The sequence below is a fragment of the Perna viridis genome, chromosome 11 (genome assembly GCF_037379345.1).
Source record: "Perna viridis isolate PV_CMFRI_1.1 ecotype Kerala chromosome 11, ASM3737934v1, whole genome shotgun sequence".
Classification (NCBI taxonomy): domain Eukaryota; kingdom Metazoa; phylum Mollusca; class Bivalvia; order Mytilida; family Mytilidae; genus Perna; species Perna viridis.
In genome coordinates, this window is record NC_142455.1 from 19,670,056 (window position 1) to 19,684,359 (window position 14,304).

The 14,304-nt window shown below is 34.1% G+C and overlaps 1 protein-coding gene across 2 annotated transcripts; it reads left to right on the top strand.

Moving 5' to 3' along the window:
- Positions 1-6,796: 6,796 nt before the first annotated feature.
- LOC148603246 (complement C1q-like protein 3) lies at positions 6,797-10,593 on the top strand. 2 transcript variants are annotated; one of them, XR_015916644.1, is made up of 3 exons: positions 6,797-7,719; positions 8,397-10,276; positions 10,319-10,593. XR_015916644.1 is itself a non-coding variant. In XM_088553002.1 (2 exons), exons 1-2 carry the CDS (start codon positions 7,398-7,400, stop codon positions 8,777-8,779), a joined length of 705 nt encoding a protein of 234 aa, XP_088409128.1. In that variant the 5' UTR covers positions 6,797-7,397; the 3' UTR covers positions 8,780-10,593. The 2 variants fall into 2 exon arrangements, 1 of the variants encoding a protein (XP_088409128.1); XM_088553002.1 differs by having other exon boundaries at positions 8,397-10,593.
- Positions 10,594-14,304: the final 3,711 nt, after the last annotated feature.

Genomic DNA, 14,304 nt, shown 5'->3' on the forward strand with positions numbered 1-14,304 from the left:
CATGTATATATTTCACTGAGTTTGACCGATCAAATGCACATAATTAACTGTATGTGATCAACCTGTGCCTTTACCAATATAAATCTCTTTCTTCAAAGAAGCAGAAACTGATCTTCCTTTATATGCACCCGAGTTTATCCCGTTTTAAGCATGGTAAGTTTTTGTCAAGTGCATTTTTGGTTCTTTTATGTATTGTATTGTTTGTTCGTATGTTGCTATATTGGTGTTCCTAGTATGGTTTTGTTCAATAATTTACATTGTACCTCCTGCATTTATACTTCTCCTATGCATATAACACAGTACAGCAGCCAGGGATTGATGCATATGAAGCCCTTTACAGCTGCTTAAGGCCTCATTGAGTCCAGGGCTTTGCCCATGGAAGCTCCGGAATTTTTGTTAATTGAAGACAGAACTCGTGTCCAGAAATTACCAGCATTTTTACTTTTTTGTGGTTTTACTATATACTAATAGACGTTAAATGAATAATAAAGGAAATGACGAAAATAACATATACTGGTTCACCAATGTAGTTACCATTCTTGACTTCAATTAAACGCACAAAACAGATTATATCAAGAAAGCAAAATGGACATGCACATTGACCAAATTTTCTTATTTGGGAAAAGCGTTAATTGTATCTGCACGGGTTAAGAACATAGAACTGAAGTGACTGAGTTTCTCTATCTAAGACATAAAAGAGCTTATTGGATTCCTAATATTTAACCCTAGAAAATTTCTCAAAACTGGATCATTATATTTAATAATGTAAGTAGAGAGCTAGAATATTTACTTTGGTTTACTTGTGAGAGGAACATCGAAATGAAATCCAGTTTAGTATAGTCTAATCCAGGTCAGTGTCATATTATACTCTGAATAAGAATGCTAGTCTTCTGTCCTTGCATACAGCGAAACAATCTTGAACAAACTTAAACAATGTCAATGTCAAACTTTTTGTATGTATGCAAGCATAATCAAAGGACCAAGGTTCTAGCGGAAATCAAAAGAATGTAATCTAGGGACAAAGACAAAACATGGAAAACAGACGTACACAACAAAGAACATTAAGTAACTAAAATAATACATACAATGGAGCAAAAGCATATGACCAGCTCGGACTCTACTAAAAACTGGGAGCATGGACCAGGTGCACCGGTAGGGTAAGCGTCCTCTGCTTTTCTAGAAACACCCGCCGAGTTGCTAAAAAAGTCAAGTCCAGGGTAGACGAAGGAGGAAAGGAGAACCATGACAAATTGAACAAATCTGTTTTCATGGTGCAAATTGATACACCGTAACGATTCACTGGTTCATGATGACGGTCATAAAACTTCTGCAGTGATGACTTTCATCTTGCAGCAACATAATCCGGTTCCAGAAGCCTCACTGTAAGTAGTCTCGCACAATGCAAAAAGTCTGCGTAGTAACAACAAGCTCTGGCATAACGTATTATTGTAATATGAAAACTACATACACAGGTGCTGAAGGGATGTTGCCACAGATGAAAGGAAAGTTGACAATACTAAAGCTATCCACTCCCTTAAGCTAACGTTTTTATCAAGAAATAAAAAAAGCTGACTAAGTTGTTGAAAAATGTTTTCAATGTTTCCAAAACAGGCGCACATTTTCAATTTTTTTGTTATAGTTGATGTTATAACTGCCAACGAGTTATGTTTCCTAATCCTTTTCTTCATCAGCAAGATTCGCAAAGAGGGTCTCTCCCTAGCTTCTTGTTACAGAAGGCATATTTGTCTGGATAATATTTTTCTATTGTTATTACTGTATAGGTCTCTGTCGATTTGGTACGGTAATATGATTTAAGTTTACTATTTTTATTTATTATACCCCCAGGAGATTAGAAATCACATTGTCATTCCGTCTCTTTGTCTTATTAAGTAGCCTTTTTATAAATCTTATTGCGTTTTACTGAATATGTGTAATAATTCCAAGAGGAGTGAAACTGACTGTAACTTTTATACAAGAGTATGAGCGAGGATCTCAGAAGATACAACATGTTCAAATATATACTGTTCAATTATATAAAACAAATGCTTAAATCAATGTGAATCTGGACATAAACAGTCTATGTCCAGTTTACCCGCCTTACGTATGATGTACTGACCCATTTAATTATTTTTGTACAACTATTTTTGTCCCCCAGGTATCAATCACTTCCAGTTCTGATCAATTGTGTATTGTTTCGTCTAAAAATCTTGCAGAACATAACAAATGGTCATAGACCTTAAATGAGTATTTTTCTATTCCAGTACAAAAATTCTGACTATTTCAAAATTATCAAACCATGTTCCATCACTTTAAATGATATATTTGACTACAACGATGACGAACCACATTGTACCATATAAAAATGTGGTATTAAAAATTGCAAAACATGCAACATTCATATAACCGACTCTTACTTTTCCAGTTCCCTTACAAACAAAACCTTCTATACGAAAAGTCACGATGACTTAAAATGCAAATCAACAAACTTAATATATGGATTAGAATGCAACTTATGTGGATTAGTATATGTCGGAGAAACGCAAGAACGATTAAACAAAAGAATGTGCGGTCATCGTTCGGGAATTAATACCACCAAATTCCCGACAGTTAATCAACATTTTAATCAACAAGATCATTCAATCCTGTCTATGAAAGTTTGTATTTTAGAAAAAAAATTACCATCCTACGAACAGTCCCGTTCTAAGTAAAAACTATCGTAGGGAAAGATAGGAGTTCTGGATACGCAGACTAGGTACTGCAATACCTTACGGATGCAATGACAACATCAAAAGTATAGGAAACCTTTCAAGCCAATATAACAATAACATAAATGTGATGTGATGAATTTATTTGACAAAAATCCAAGACGGGAAAGAAGTCATGGCCATCACCACTATATGTCACCTAAGTTACATGATGTCTCCATAGATGGTCTCCTTCCTTTCATACAAAAACCTCTTGGACTTCATCACATTAGAACCAAACTTTATTCTATACCTCTCACATTACTACACTCCCTTTACAAAACAAGTCTTGACACTCCTGTTTCTGACCCCACCTCATCATTATACAGACTTGTTGCCATCATTTTGGATATTGGTTTCTACAGACTCTTTAAACCAGTTTGTGTGAAAAGTCAAGATGAAGAAAAACGGTCATTTCTTCCACTACCGTTTGTTAACAAAGGTATAGATTCAATTAATTTGGCTAACATCCTTCATCACAAAAAAAGTTACCAACAAAATTCCCCTATATTTCAAAGACAAATCCATACCAATTATTTCATATTCATATACTTCACCCATTGCATCCAAAATTTTCAATTATAAAAGGCTATTGCAGAACCTCGAGATTGAGGACTTCAAGGCTAAACCACCTGACTGTTCTTGCAAAGACTATCCATTCAAATATGGTCCTTCTGGTCACGTCGTTATAGGAGATTTAACCATTATCGAAAACGAATCTCTGAGTAATATCCTTTCTAAAGGTCCCAAGTACTGTGAACCATGCTCCATAAATTGGAATTATAATTTTAAAGTTCTTATGGATGCCGTCGAGGACTATGCAAGAAAATGGATAAAACGAGAACAAGAAGACATTGATTCTCTGTCAGAGTAGTTAAAGGCCGTGAGGTCTTTAGTTTTGAAACGAATGAAAGTTTTAAGTAGGTCAATGAGTGCCAAAGCTACATCGGTTTTCAAAGACCCCGATGTAACAAAAACATTGTCTACTATACATGACAATTATGTTGTCGTACCAGCAGACATAGCCCAAAACAACATTGTTTTTGTCTACAAAACCTTTTACATCCAATGTTTATTATCAGAGGTAGACGTAGAAAATAATAGCACTGATAAGACCAATACTGCTACCACACTCTCCAAATAAGAGATTGTGGAAAACCATAAATCTGTGTTATGATCTTTTGGTCTCTCTACCAAGGACGATGATTGTGATTTACCGTCTATGTACTGGATTCCTAAACTCCACAAGAATCCATACAAACAACGTTTCATAGCTGGATCTGCAAAATGTACCACTAAACCTCTTTCAAAACTTTTAACTTCTAAACTCACAACTGTCAAAGAGGGTCTACAGTCCTACCACAATACTTGTTACTTGCGTAGTGGTATTAATTCAATGTGGATACTAAAAAATTCGAAAGATCTTTTGAAGACAATCAGTTCAAAACTATTATCTGAATAAAACAGCATCAAAACCTATGATTTTTCAACAGTGCATACTTCTATTCCCCATACTCAGTTAAAATCCCGATATAAAAACATTATACATCGTTGTTTTTCCAAAAAAGATGGTACACCTAGATACAAATATATAGTTTTTGGTAGAGATTCCTCATACTTTGTGAGAAATAATTCCAAATCATCTTCCAAATATACAGAGAAAGATGTTTACAAAATGCTGGAATTTTTAATCGACAACATATTTGTCCAGTGTGGTGGGCGTGTTTTTCAACAAACGGTCGGCATTCCAATGGGAACAAATTGTGATCCTTTACTTGCTGACCTTTTCCTTCACTCTTATAATGGTGACTTGATAGCTGATCTGATCTGAAAGAAAGAATATCGTTTAGCTAGATCCTTTAATCTAAGTTTCCGCTATATAGATGACGTATTATCTTTAAACAATCCTAATTTCGGGGATTTGATACATCGCATCTACCCCAAAAAACTAGAGATAAAGGATACTACAGACACTGTGAGGTCAGCTTCATATCTTGACCTACACTTGGAAATCGATGGTAAAGGAAAACTATTGACCAAACTTTACGACAAACGTGATGACTTTTCATTCAAAATTGTCAACTTTCCTTTCATCTGTGGCAACATCCCTTCAGCACCTGCGTATGGAGTGTTCATATCACAACTGATACGTTATGCCAGAGATTGCCGAAACTACGCAGACTTCTTGTATCGCGCTAGAACTCTAACAAATAGACTTCTGGAACAGGGTTATGTTGCTACAAGATTGAAGTCATCACTACAGAAGTTTTATGGTCGTCATCATGAACTCGTGGATCGTTATGGTGTATGCATCTGCACCATGAAAACTGATTTATTCAACGAGTCATAGTTTTCCTTTCCTCGTTTTTCTACCCCGGACGTTTTATGAGCAACTCGGCGGGTGTTTCTAGAAAAGCAGAGGACGCTTACCCTATCAGTGCACCTGGTCCATGCTCCCAGTTTTTAGTGGAGTCCGAGTTGCTCATTTGCTTTTGTTACTTTGTATGTATGATTTTAGTTACTATATGTTCCTTGTTGTGTATGTCTGTTTTCCATGTCTGGTCTTTGTCCCTGGATTACATTCTTTTGATTACCCCTATAACCTTGGTTCATTGATTACTCTTTCAATAAAGTTTTTTAGGAATGCTATTTTTGCTGCATACGGACCCAATATTCATCAATTCAAACTGTACTACGATGTCTGTATTTGAACTTCAATTTAGATTTTATTAGGGGCTTTTTATTACACTTACATACTCTATCCTGATTTTATTTTTATTATCAACTAATTGCACATGATCGGGTCATGATCGGTGTGCATTATTAGATTCACTACAAAAACTACTAAAGAATGCACTGGTTCCCAGACGGATATCTTATTTTGTAAAGGGATTGAAAAGGAAAAAAGGTGCACACTGACGTCATGTTATAAAGAATTTGTGAAAGTTTTATTTAATTATATTCAGTGGAGGTATAAAAGAAGAGATAAGGAGAGTTGACCCTTAAACTATTATGAGAAAACCCTTTTTGAATCATGAAACCTCAAAAGTCATTCAGACAGAAAACATGAGGTGCATTACGGCATAGAAAGCGGAACTGCCATTCATATATACACAAAAATTGACTTCTATTACCAATAACTCAAACCGGCCTAACACGTCTGAATACTATCGATTAATAAATACATGTATGCGTGTGTATGTACAACTTTCTAATCTATAGAAAGCAGGTACTAAGACCCTAACTTGAAATCTATTGGCCAACCATGCAAACTGGGTTTCATGAAATACATTTCGTATCTTAAGTTCTAAATATCCTCCAATCATTCAATAGTTAACTCCATGTATATGACTTGTTAAAAATGACCAAACGCTACTGGCACGTACATACAACACAAACATCCACTCATGCTGAAAAACAAATTCTGCACTACAAAACATAATGTCAATGTGCAAGCCTTTTTTTAAAGCTTATATTTTACACTTGAAACGATACATGTCACAACAAATAAATATTATACAAACGTCTCAGAATGTGACGACTCTATAATGTAAGTATAGAAGGGTCTGAAAAATTCCCAACGATGTTGGAACTGCCAAATTTTATGTCGATCTCATAGATTATCCGATGGAGTAGTATAGCGAATAGAGTCGTCACATTCTGACATTTGTATAATATTGATTGGTTGTGGCATGTATCGTTAATTTGATCCCCTATCCTACATAACAACACCTAGATGAGCTGTCCCGTACTACCATACATCGTGTACTACGTTACAGCCCTAGATTAATACTATGAGGAGGAATGACCCGGCCAGCGAAAGCTATATTTTATATAGCATAGCTGGCCAAGTGGTCTAGGGCGCTGGACTCTGTAAACAATCACGAGTCCCGTGGAGGGCACAAAAAAAAAAAAAAAAAAAAAAAATTGCTTCGCACATTTGACATCGTTGGGAATTTTTCAGACCCTTCTATAAGTTTACGCTATCTTCCCTGTATCAATTTGATCCGGTGAAGCAGTGTAGCGAATAGAGTCGTCACATTCTGAGACATTGTATATATACAATGTATATATATATATAACATTAGTAAATAACTAGTCATTCAATCTTTAGCCGGTTTTCTATCAATGGTAAGTGGTTACAGTTCTAATTATCCTGTAAAGGAAATACGCACTTATCATTTGTCAAAAGCCGTATATGTACCAGTCCATGTAAATTTCAGACACCACCAACTAACGACAGAGGTGATTCATGGTGTGGAAAAAACACAACAAACAATACTTTGTCTGTCTAGATATGCTCTATTTTAACTTAACAATAGTCCATTCTGTATTTAAATCTGTATCATATATCCATCACCCACCAAAACAAACCAAATCAAACCTGACCGAGAACGATAACTCAGACCAAGTGCCAATCACAATCTTTGTAATATCTCTCTCGAAAGTGCAACAACCAAATGACAAGCTTACTAAAGACTGGTTGTAGTGGTCTACACGTGATTCTGAATTAGAAATAAAAGTGTTTTCGTTTGGGTTTTTGACATGCTTGTATCACCTCCTTCTGATTTTTATAAGGACTAATACTTAAATAAACAGATCTGGAACCTTCCATACTGCGGTTGATCTAATGCTTCATCCACTCGTTGGACCATGGATATCTCGTTTTTACTTTGGCTTCTTTTCACATTGTTATCTTGCAGCTCATCTAGTGACACATGTGGAGATAAATCTGGAAGCACGTTAGAAATACCCCTGATCTCTACCCTCAACGCACCACTCGTTGCTCAGCTCGACATATGGGCGTTGACGGAACAATTAAAGACATTGATAAAAAATGAAGTAAGAAAGTCTGTGTCTCTTGCTATACAGGAATCTGTTACAACAATAATCGAAAACAAATTTTCAGTTGTTGAGGAGGCTCTGCAAAGCAGGATTAATTCCAGTCTTTCGGATTCTATATTCGAATTGAACCGTGAGTATAAAAAGTCAAAACATGGTCAAAACGCGATATGTGCGCTGTTTAATTCTATTAATTTTTTGTATATCAAAAAATTCCCTTTGTGGCATGTACATCAACAAAATAAGTAGGTAAGAAATAAAAACTATCGTAGACAATAAATATATTTTTGGTAGCAATGTGTTTTGTGAAGACAAGCGAGGATACATAAGAATTCAAACGCATGAGTGCTCAACTAAATAAAATCAGGAGTGCAGATGCGCAACTGTTCACTTCATGGTCAATGAACGTGAATAGATGTGTACGGATTAATTTCAATTGCTTTCGCCTCTAATCAGACTCTTTGGTTTTCTTTATTCTAATCTGACTTCTAATAAGGATAATTTATGCATTCATAAATCGCAGATGTACAATTTATACAGGGACATCATAGCCCGGATGTAAAGAAACTAATGACAACGTTGTTTCCGTTTGGTCCTTTACTATGATTTTGCACACAGCTGGTCATTTTTAATGTTGTGAAAATTAAGTATAGTCTTAAGTTTCTCATTCGATATTAACATAGGTTTACTACAAGTTTTTTTTCTGTAAAATATGTGTCTTTCTTTACATTATATCATTACTATCAGATTTCCATTCACTTTCAATGAATATTTGGAGTTCTCAGAACGCTTGATATTATATTTCCACAGGGAGGCCAATGTTCTTTGCCTTTGTTCAAGCAGACCAAACAGTTTTTCAAGGGGACGACGTTCTCAAGTTTGATGATGTAAGGATTAATAGGGGTCGTCATTATGACTCCAAAACAGGTATATTCACAGCACCAAAAACCGGAGATTACCAAGTTTCTTTTTTATTGATGGGGTATCATCAAAATGCTGTCACATTTCAACTCCAGAAAAACAATGACCTATTTTACCATGGTTACGCAGCAAAGTCAAGTTGGGGTTCTCAGAGTACGACGTTATTGATGACATTGCAGACTGGTGATCAACTTTACATAAAGCATCGAAGTTCCTCTTCCGAGAAGGTTCAAGGCAACAGACATACTTTTTTCTCCGCAAGACTTCTATGAAGTAATTCATTTCGCAAAGGATTATTTTACGTTTTCCGTTTCTGTATTGATAATTTTGTAAACTTCTCGCGTTATACACATGCAATGTACATAAATTAAGTATTTGGAGGATCTTGAAGATAGCTCACCTTGCCCGGAGGCGATTTGTACTATTGCTATCGCTTGGTGTCCGTCTTTAACAATTTTTCAAAACTCTTCTTTCTATGAAACTACTTGACCAATTAGAACCAAACTTGTTATGAATGTTTCTTTGGGTATTTTGCATAGAAATGATGTTTGGATTTTTTTCCGTCCAAAAGCATGACCGCCGTAACTAAAAGTAGAACATTGGTGTAAGACAGAAGTTTTTCGCATTTATCTTCGAAATCCATCGTAGGTCAAATTTGCACGTACATCTGTGAAGCCATGTTGAAGTTATTGACCATTTTTGTAGTTTCTATTTTCTATGTTATTCACTAAGAAATATTCTCTTCTGACACCAATTGGAAACAAACTTTGTATGAATGTTCCTTGGGATATTCTGCATAAAACTGATATGGAGATTTAAACATGGCCGACGTTACTTAAAATAGAACAAAGGGGTCTGACAGAAGTTTTCTTCATGCATCTCCATAACCGTTTGGTTCAGCAAAATTCTGACATGGGGCATAAGTGTTCAGAATGATGAGTTCTATCTGTGGTCAAATTTTCGTGTAAATCTGTTACACGAAATTGAAGTAATTGCACTTTTTGAGTTATTATTATTATTATTATTATTATTATTATTTAAATGTTATCACTTCCAAACATCTGCTCCTCTGACACTACTTGACCAATTAGAACCAAACTTAGTATAAATGTTTCACATGATATTTTGCATAGAACTTATATGTGGGGAATTTTGATCCGTCGAAAAGCATGGCCGCGGTTACTAAAAATAGGCATAGGGGTTTGGCAGTTTTCGCATATATCTCCAAAATACTTTTGGTTTAGCAAAACTCTGAAATGGCAAAATTATTCACGCGATTAGATCTATCTCTGGTCAAGGTTTTGTGTAAATTTGTTAAGCTAAGTTTGAGTTTTTTTCCTTTTTTTTTCGTTTTTATTTAAAAAAATTTTTTTTTTTTTAGTTTTATCACTTTCAAAACTTTTCTCCTCAAAGATTCATGCAAGTTATTGATTGTGTGGAATTAGCTCCTTTCTGGAAGATAACAATAACTAGATATGACATAAGAAACTACAATTTTGTGACAAAACTACTGACAGACACTCCGAATAGCACTGCTGGTTTATGTGTGTTTTTTAGCCGTCTGTTCACAGACGTATATTATTATGTCCATGCGACTTTTAACTGTCCCGCAACGCTACCTCTACAAGATTTATTTTTGGGGCTTGCTAATTGAAATTTTTCCACTTCACGTTTTAACCGAACTTTATGAATACCATTAAGACCAGCTTTTTAAAGTATTCCTAGGAAAATCAGTTGAAATAGAAAACCACGAGTACACATCATTCAAGGTTTATGTCATAATAATAAACCACGTGTACACATCATTCAAGGTTTATGTCATAATAATAAACCACGTGTACACATCATTCAAGGTTTACGTCATAAACCCCTGAACGCTAATGTAGTTCATATCGCCAAAACTATCCACAATTATCCACATTATGATATATAGTAGGATATGTTCATTTTAATTTTCATCCCTTTGATTGTTTTATCTAGTTTTGTCTGTTATGCACTATGCATTTCTAAATATTATTTAAATTAATTGTTGTTCTACGTCATTGTTTCCCCATATTAAGAGCAAATAAAGGCATGAATGATTTAATGATATTTTAATTCAGAAATCGATTGTCTTGTTCACATATATAAGCAAAAAAACAAAAACAAAAAAAACAAAAACAAAAAAGAACAAAAAAAAAAAAGAACAAAAAAAAAAAGAACAAAAAAAAAAAAAAAAAAAAGAACAATAAGAACAAAACAAACCAAAAAAAAGAAAAAAAAAAGAACAAAACAAACAAAAAAATACTGACAACAAAAACAAAAGAAATTTTCGTGTTTGGTGAGGTTTAAAATACCACTTATGTCAAGCTGAAAACGAAAAGTAACCTTTGCGGAGGTTGTAGTGCCCTAAAACTGCTTCAATTATAAGTTTCTGTAATTCAATAACTTAATTGTCTTTTTAAGATCAAAACTTCAGTGTATTACTTTCTTGTGTTACAAGGTGCAGAAAACGAACATACAACGCTTTTTCAGTCTACATACGCCATATTTTACGTAACTATTGTTTATATACAGATATGTACGCTAGAGAAAACCGTACAATCATTTTCATCTTAGATTAATCAACCAATTCAAGGACACCTTTGCTTAGTGCTAATTTCATATACAATCTTTAAAATTTTGTTTCTGAAGCACAACAACAGAATAACAAAGACTGGTTTCATATGGAGTCTTTAACAATTTCTGAATTAAAAATAAAAATGATTTTGGTATTTTTTTCATATTCATTCTTCACTCCTGTCTGATGCATTTATAGAATCTGCTCTTAAAGTGTATATTTCCAGATAGTGCCAAATTTGGAATCAATATTATTTGTAAACGAGGCTGTGGAGTTGTTCCGAAAGAACGACAGGTTTAATAGCAACAGTAATGCTTTATTTCAAGTGGGTAATACACTTAGTACACACTACTATACAGTCACACAAAAACATCAACTCTGTTTGCTGGATAAATTGCATCTTAATCTGTTTTAAAAAATTTGACATTATTTGAAATTTCTTACTGTTGTTGGACGGTTGCTCCACGGAGTTCTGCACATAAAGTTTCATGCTTGATTATTTCTGCCTGATTCTTATAGAGACTGCAAACACATTTTGTCAAGGTTAATATCATGTACCCTCCCGAAGAAATAAACAAATGAACATCAAAGAGACCATCGACTCGATCTCACCAAAGCATCACTCAGGTATAAGCGGAAACTTTTCAATAAAATTCTTTAATTAAAAAATATGAACGGTCTTTTGAATTTTGAAAAATTGCTCAATAAAAATCCTTAATTGTTTCTGAATCAGTAATGAAATTTGAAGTAAAAGTGGGAGACGACATTAAAACGTTTGCGCTTAAACCACTGGACGTATCCGACCAGAGATTTTATGTTCCCTAATCCTACTCATAAAATTTATAAATAAGTGAACTGCATGTGACCAACCTGTGGCATTATAAATATTACTGTTCTCCCTCCAGTAAGCAGAAACTGTTCATCGTTCCAAGTCAACCAAGTTCATCCCGGTTAATTTAAGCATGGTTAGTTTTGTATTACATGATTTGTTCGTATGTTGCTCTATTGGTGTTTATAGTATTGTTTCGTTCAAGAATTTACCTCGTTTGTTCCTCCGACATTAAAACTTCTCCGAACCAAAATACGAGCGGAAATCAAAAGATATATATAAAGGATGAAGGCTAGACAGGAAAAATCGAAACGCACAACAAAATACATGAAGTAGCCAAGAAGTAACGCGTACGATGAAACAAAAGTAAATAAACAACCAAGACACCAGTAAAAACAGGAAGCATGGACTAGAAGCACCGGTAGGGTAAGCGTTCTCTGCTTTTCTAGAAACACCCGCCGACTTTCTCATAAAATCATAATGCTTAAACCAAACCAAGACAGTAACGCTTGAAAACATCACATATGAGGTAATCCTGAACAAAACTAAATGGGTGTATTATCGCTATTTATAGACCTCCGACTATGAATGATCAGATGAAAAAAATTACCAAAACTCTTGACAAATGTTTAACACAGAATGATAACTATCTTTTAATTGGTGACATAAACTATGATCTATTATGTCCCAATAAAGGAAAGATACTTTTGGACTTAAGAGAACTTTTTGATCTAACAAATCTAGTCAAAGAACCGTCTTGGTACATGAAAAAACTGTACACCGTCTTTGTGTATGAGATTACTTATTTTTTCTACTGGAATTAGTGACTGTCATAGTATGATTAGTATTGTAATAAGTAATTCTATTCCTAATCAGGAAAAACAAAAAAATAAGTTATAGAAGTTTTATAAAGCTGGATGTAGATGCTTTAAACGAAGATAATGCAAATATAGATATACCAAAATAAATGTATAAATGATTGTTATCAGAACTTTGAAAATGAACTGTCAAAATATTTTGATAAACATTTACCAGTGAAAACCATGTATAGGAAACAAAATCAAGTACCTTGCATGAACAAGGAATTGTGGAAAGCAATATATAAAAAGAAAATTTATCATACACAATTTCTGAATAATAAAAACCCCAAAACATGGGAACAATATAGAATTAGGAGAAATCATGTTAACAAATTAGAAAGAAAGGCAGAAAACAAATACTTTTTAAAAAAGATGTACTGCTGGCTGCATACAAAAAGATTTTTGGCAAACCATCAAGCCAGACTTCTCCAAAACAAATGCAAAAGTTCAGATTCAAATTTTTTTTTACAATAAAAAGATGATGTAATCTAAAAAAAAAACGAAGATGTTGCAGAAGTTTTTAATATTTTTTTTTGTGAATGTGGCAAAAGATATTGGAAAAGATTACATTTTTGATAAAGAAAATCATCCTAGCTTGAAGAAAATTGAAAACAAAAAATTTGAAAAATACTTTTTTTCAATTTTAAATGCACAAATGAACAAAAAGTAGCCAAAATTATAAATAAATTTGAGGTAAAAAAGGTAACGGGGGTTGATAAAAGTTCTGTGAAATTGATCAAATGTTGTATCTCATCATTTGTAAAACCAAGTGCTACTATGATATTTTTTTCAATTGAATCGTGTTCCAGATAAGTTAAAGGAGGCACAGGTTCGCGGATCTACAAGAAGGGTGATCCTTTCCTGAAAAATAATCATAGGCCTGTCAGTATTCTCCCCATTCCTTCTAAAAATTTTGAAAAGTGCTGGCAGAGCTACTTTCAGAATTTTTCGGAAATATTTTTGATAAATTTCTCTGTGCATTCAGGAAAGGACATGGCTGTCAAACAACTCTACTTAAACTTTTGGAAGACTAGAAACATTCTTTGGAACAAACTATAATAAATATTTGATTGCTATTCTTATAGATCTATCAAAAGCGTTTGACAGAATATATTGATTTGTAAACTGTCCTCCTATGCATGGCCTGTCTGGGGAAGCCTGTAATTTAATGTTGTCATACCTTTCTAATAGAAAGCAGCAAATAAAGATATGTGGCATCGTAAGCCATTTGGTAGATATTGATAAAGGCGTACCCCAAGGCTCAATATTGGGACCTTTACGTTTTAATGCATTTATCAATGATATTGTTTTACTTTATTTATAAAGGAAATTTGTATTATTAGGCAGATGACAACACATTATTTTATGCTTCCAATAACTACATGTATAATGAACTTGTAAATACTTTAGTATCAGAGAGTAAAATTTTAATAGACTGGTTCCATTTTAATTGCATGCAAGCAAAGCCCGAAAAGTTCCAAGCGATAGCTGTAGGAAGAAAGACCGCAG

Coding starts and splice junctions, on each gene's coding strand:
- LOC148603246 (XM_088553002.1), top strand. CDS start 7,398: ATGGATATCTCGTTTTTACTTTGGCTTCTTTTCACATTGTTATCTTGC. Junction 7,720..8,396: donor TTCTATATTCGAATTGAACC/GTGAGTATAAAA, acceptor ATATTTCCACAG/GGAGGCCAATGTTCTTTGCC.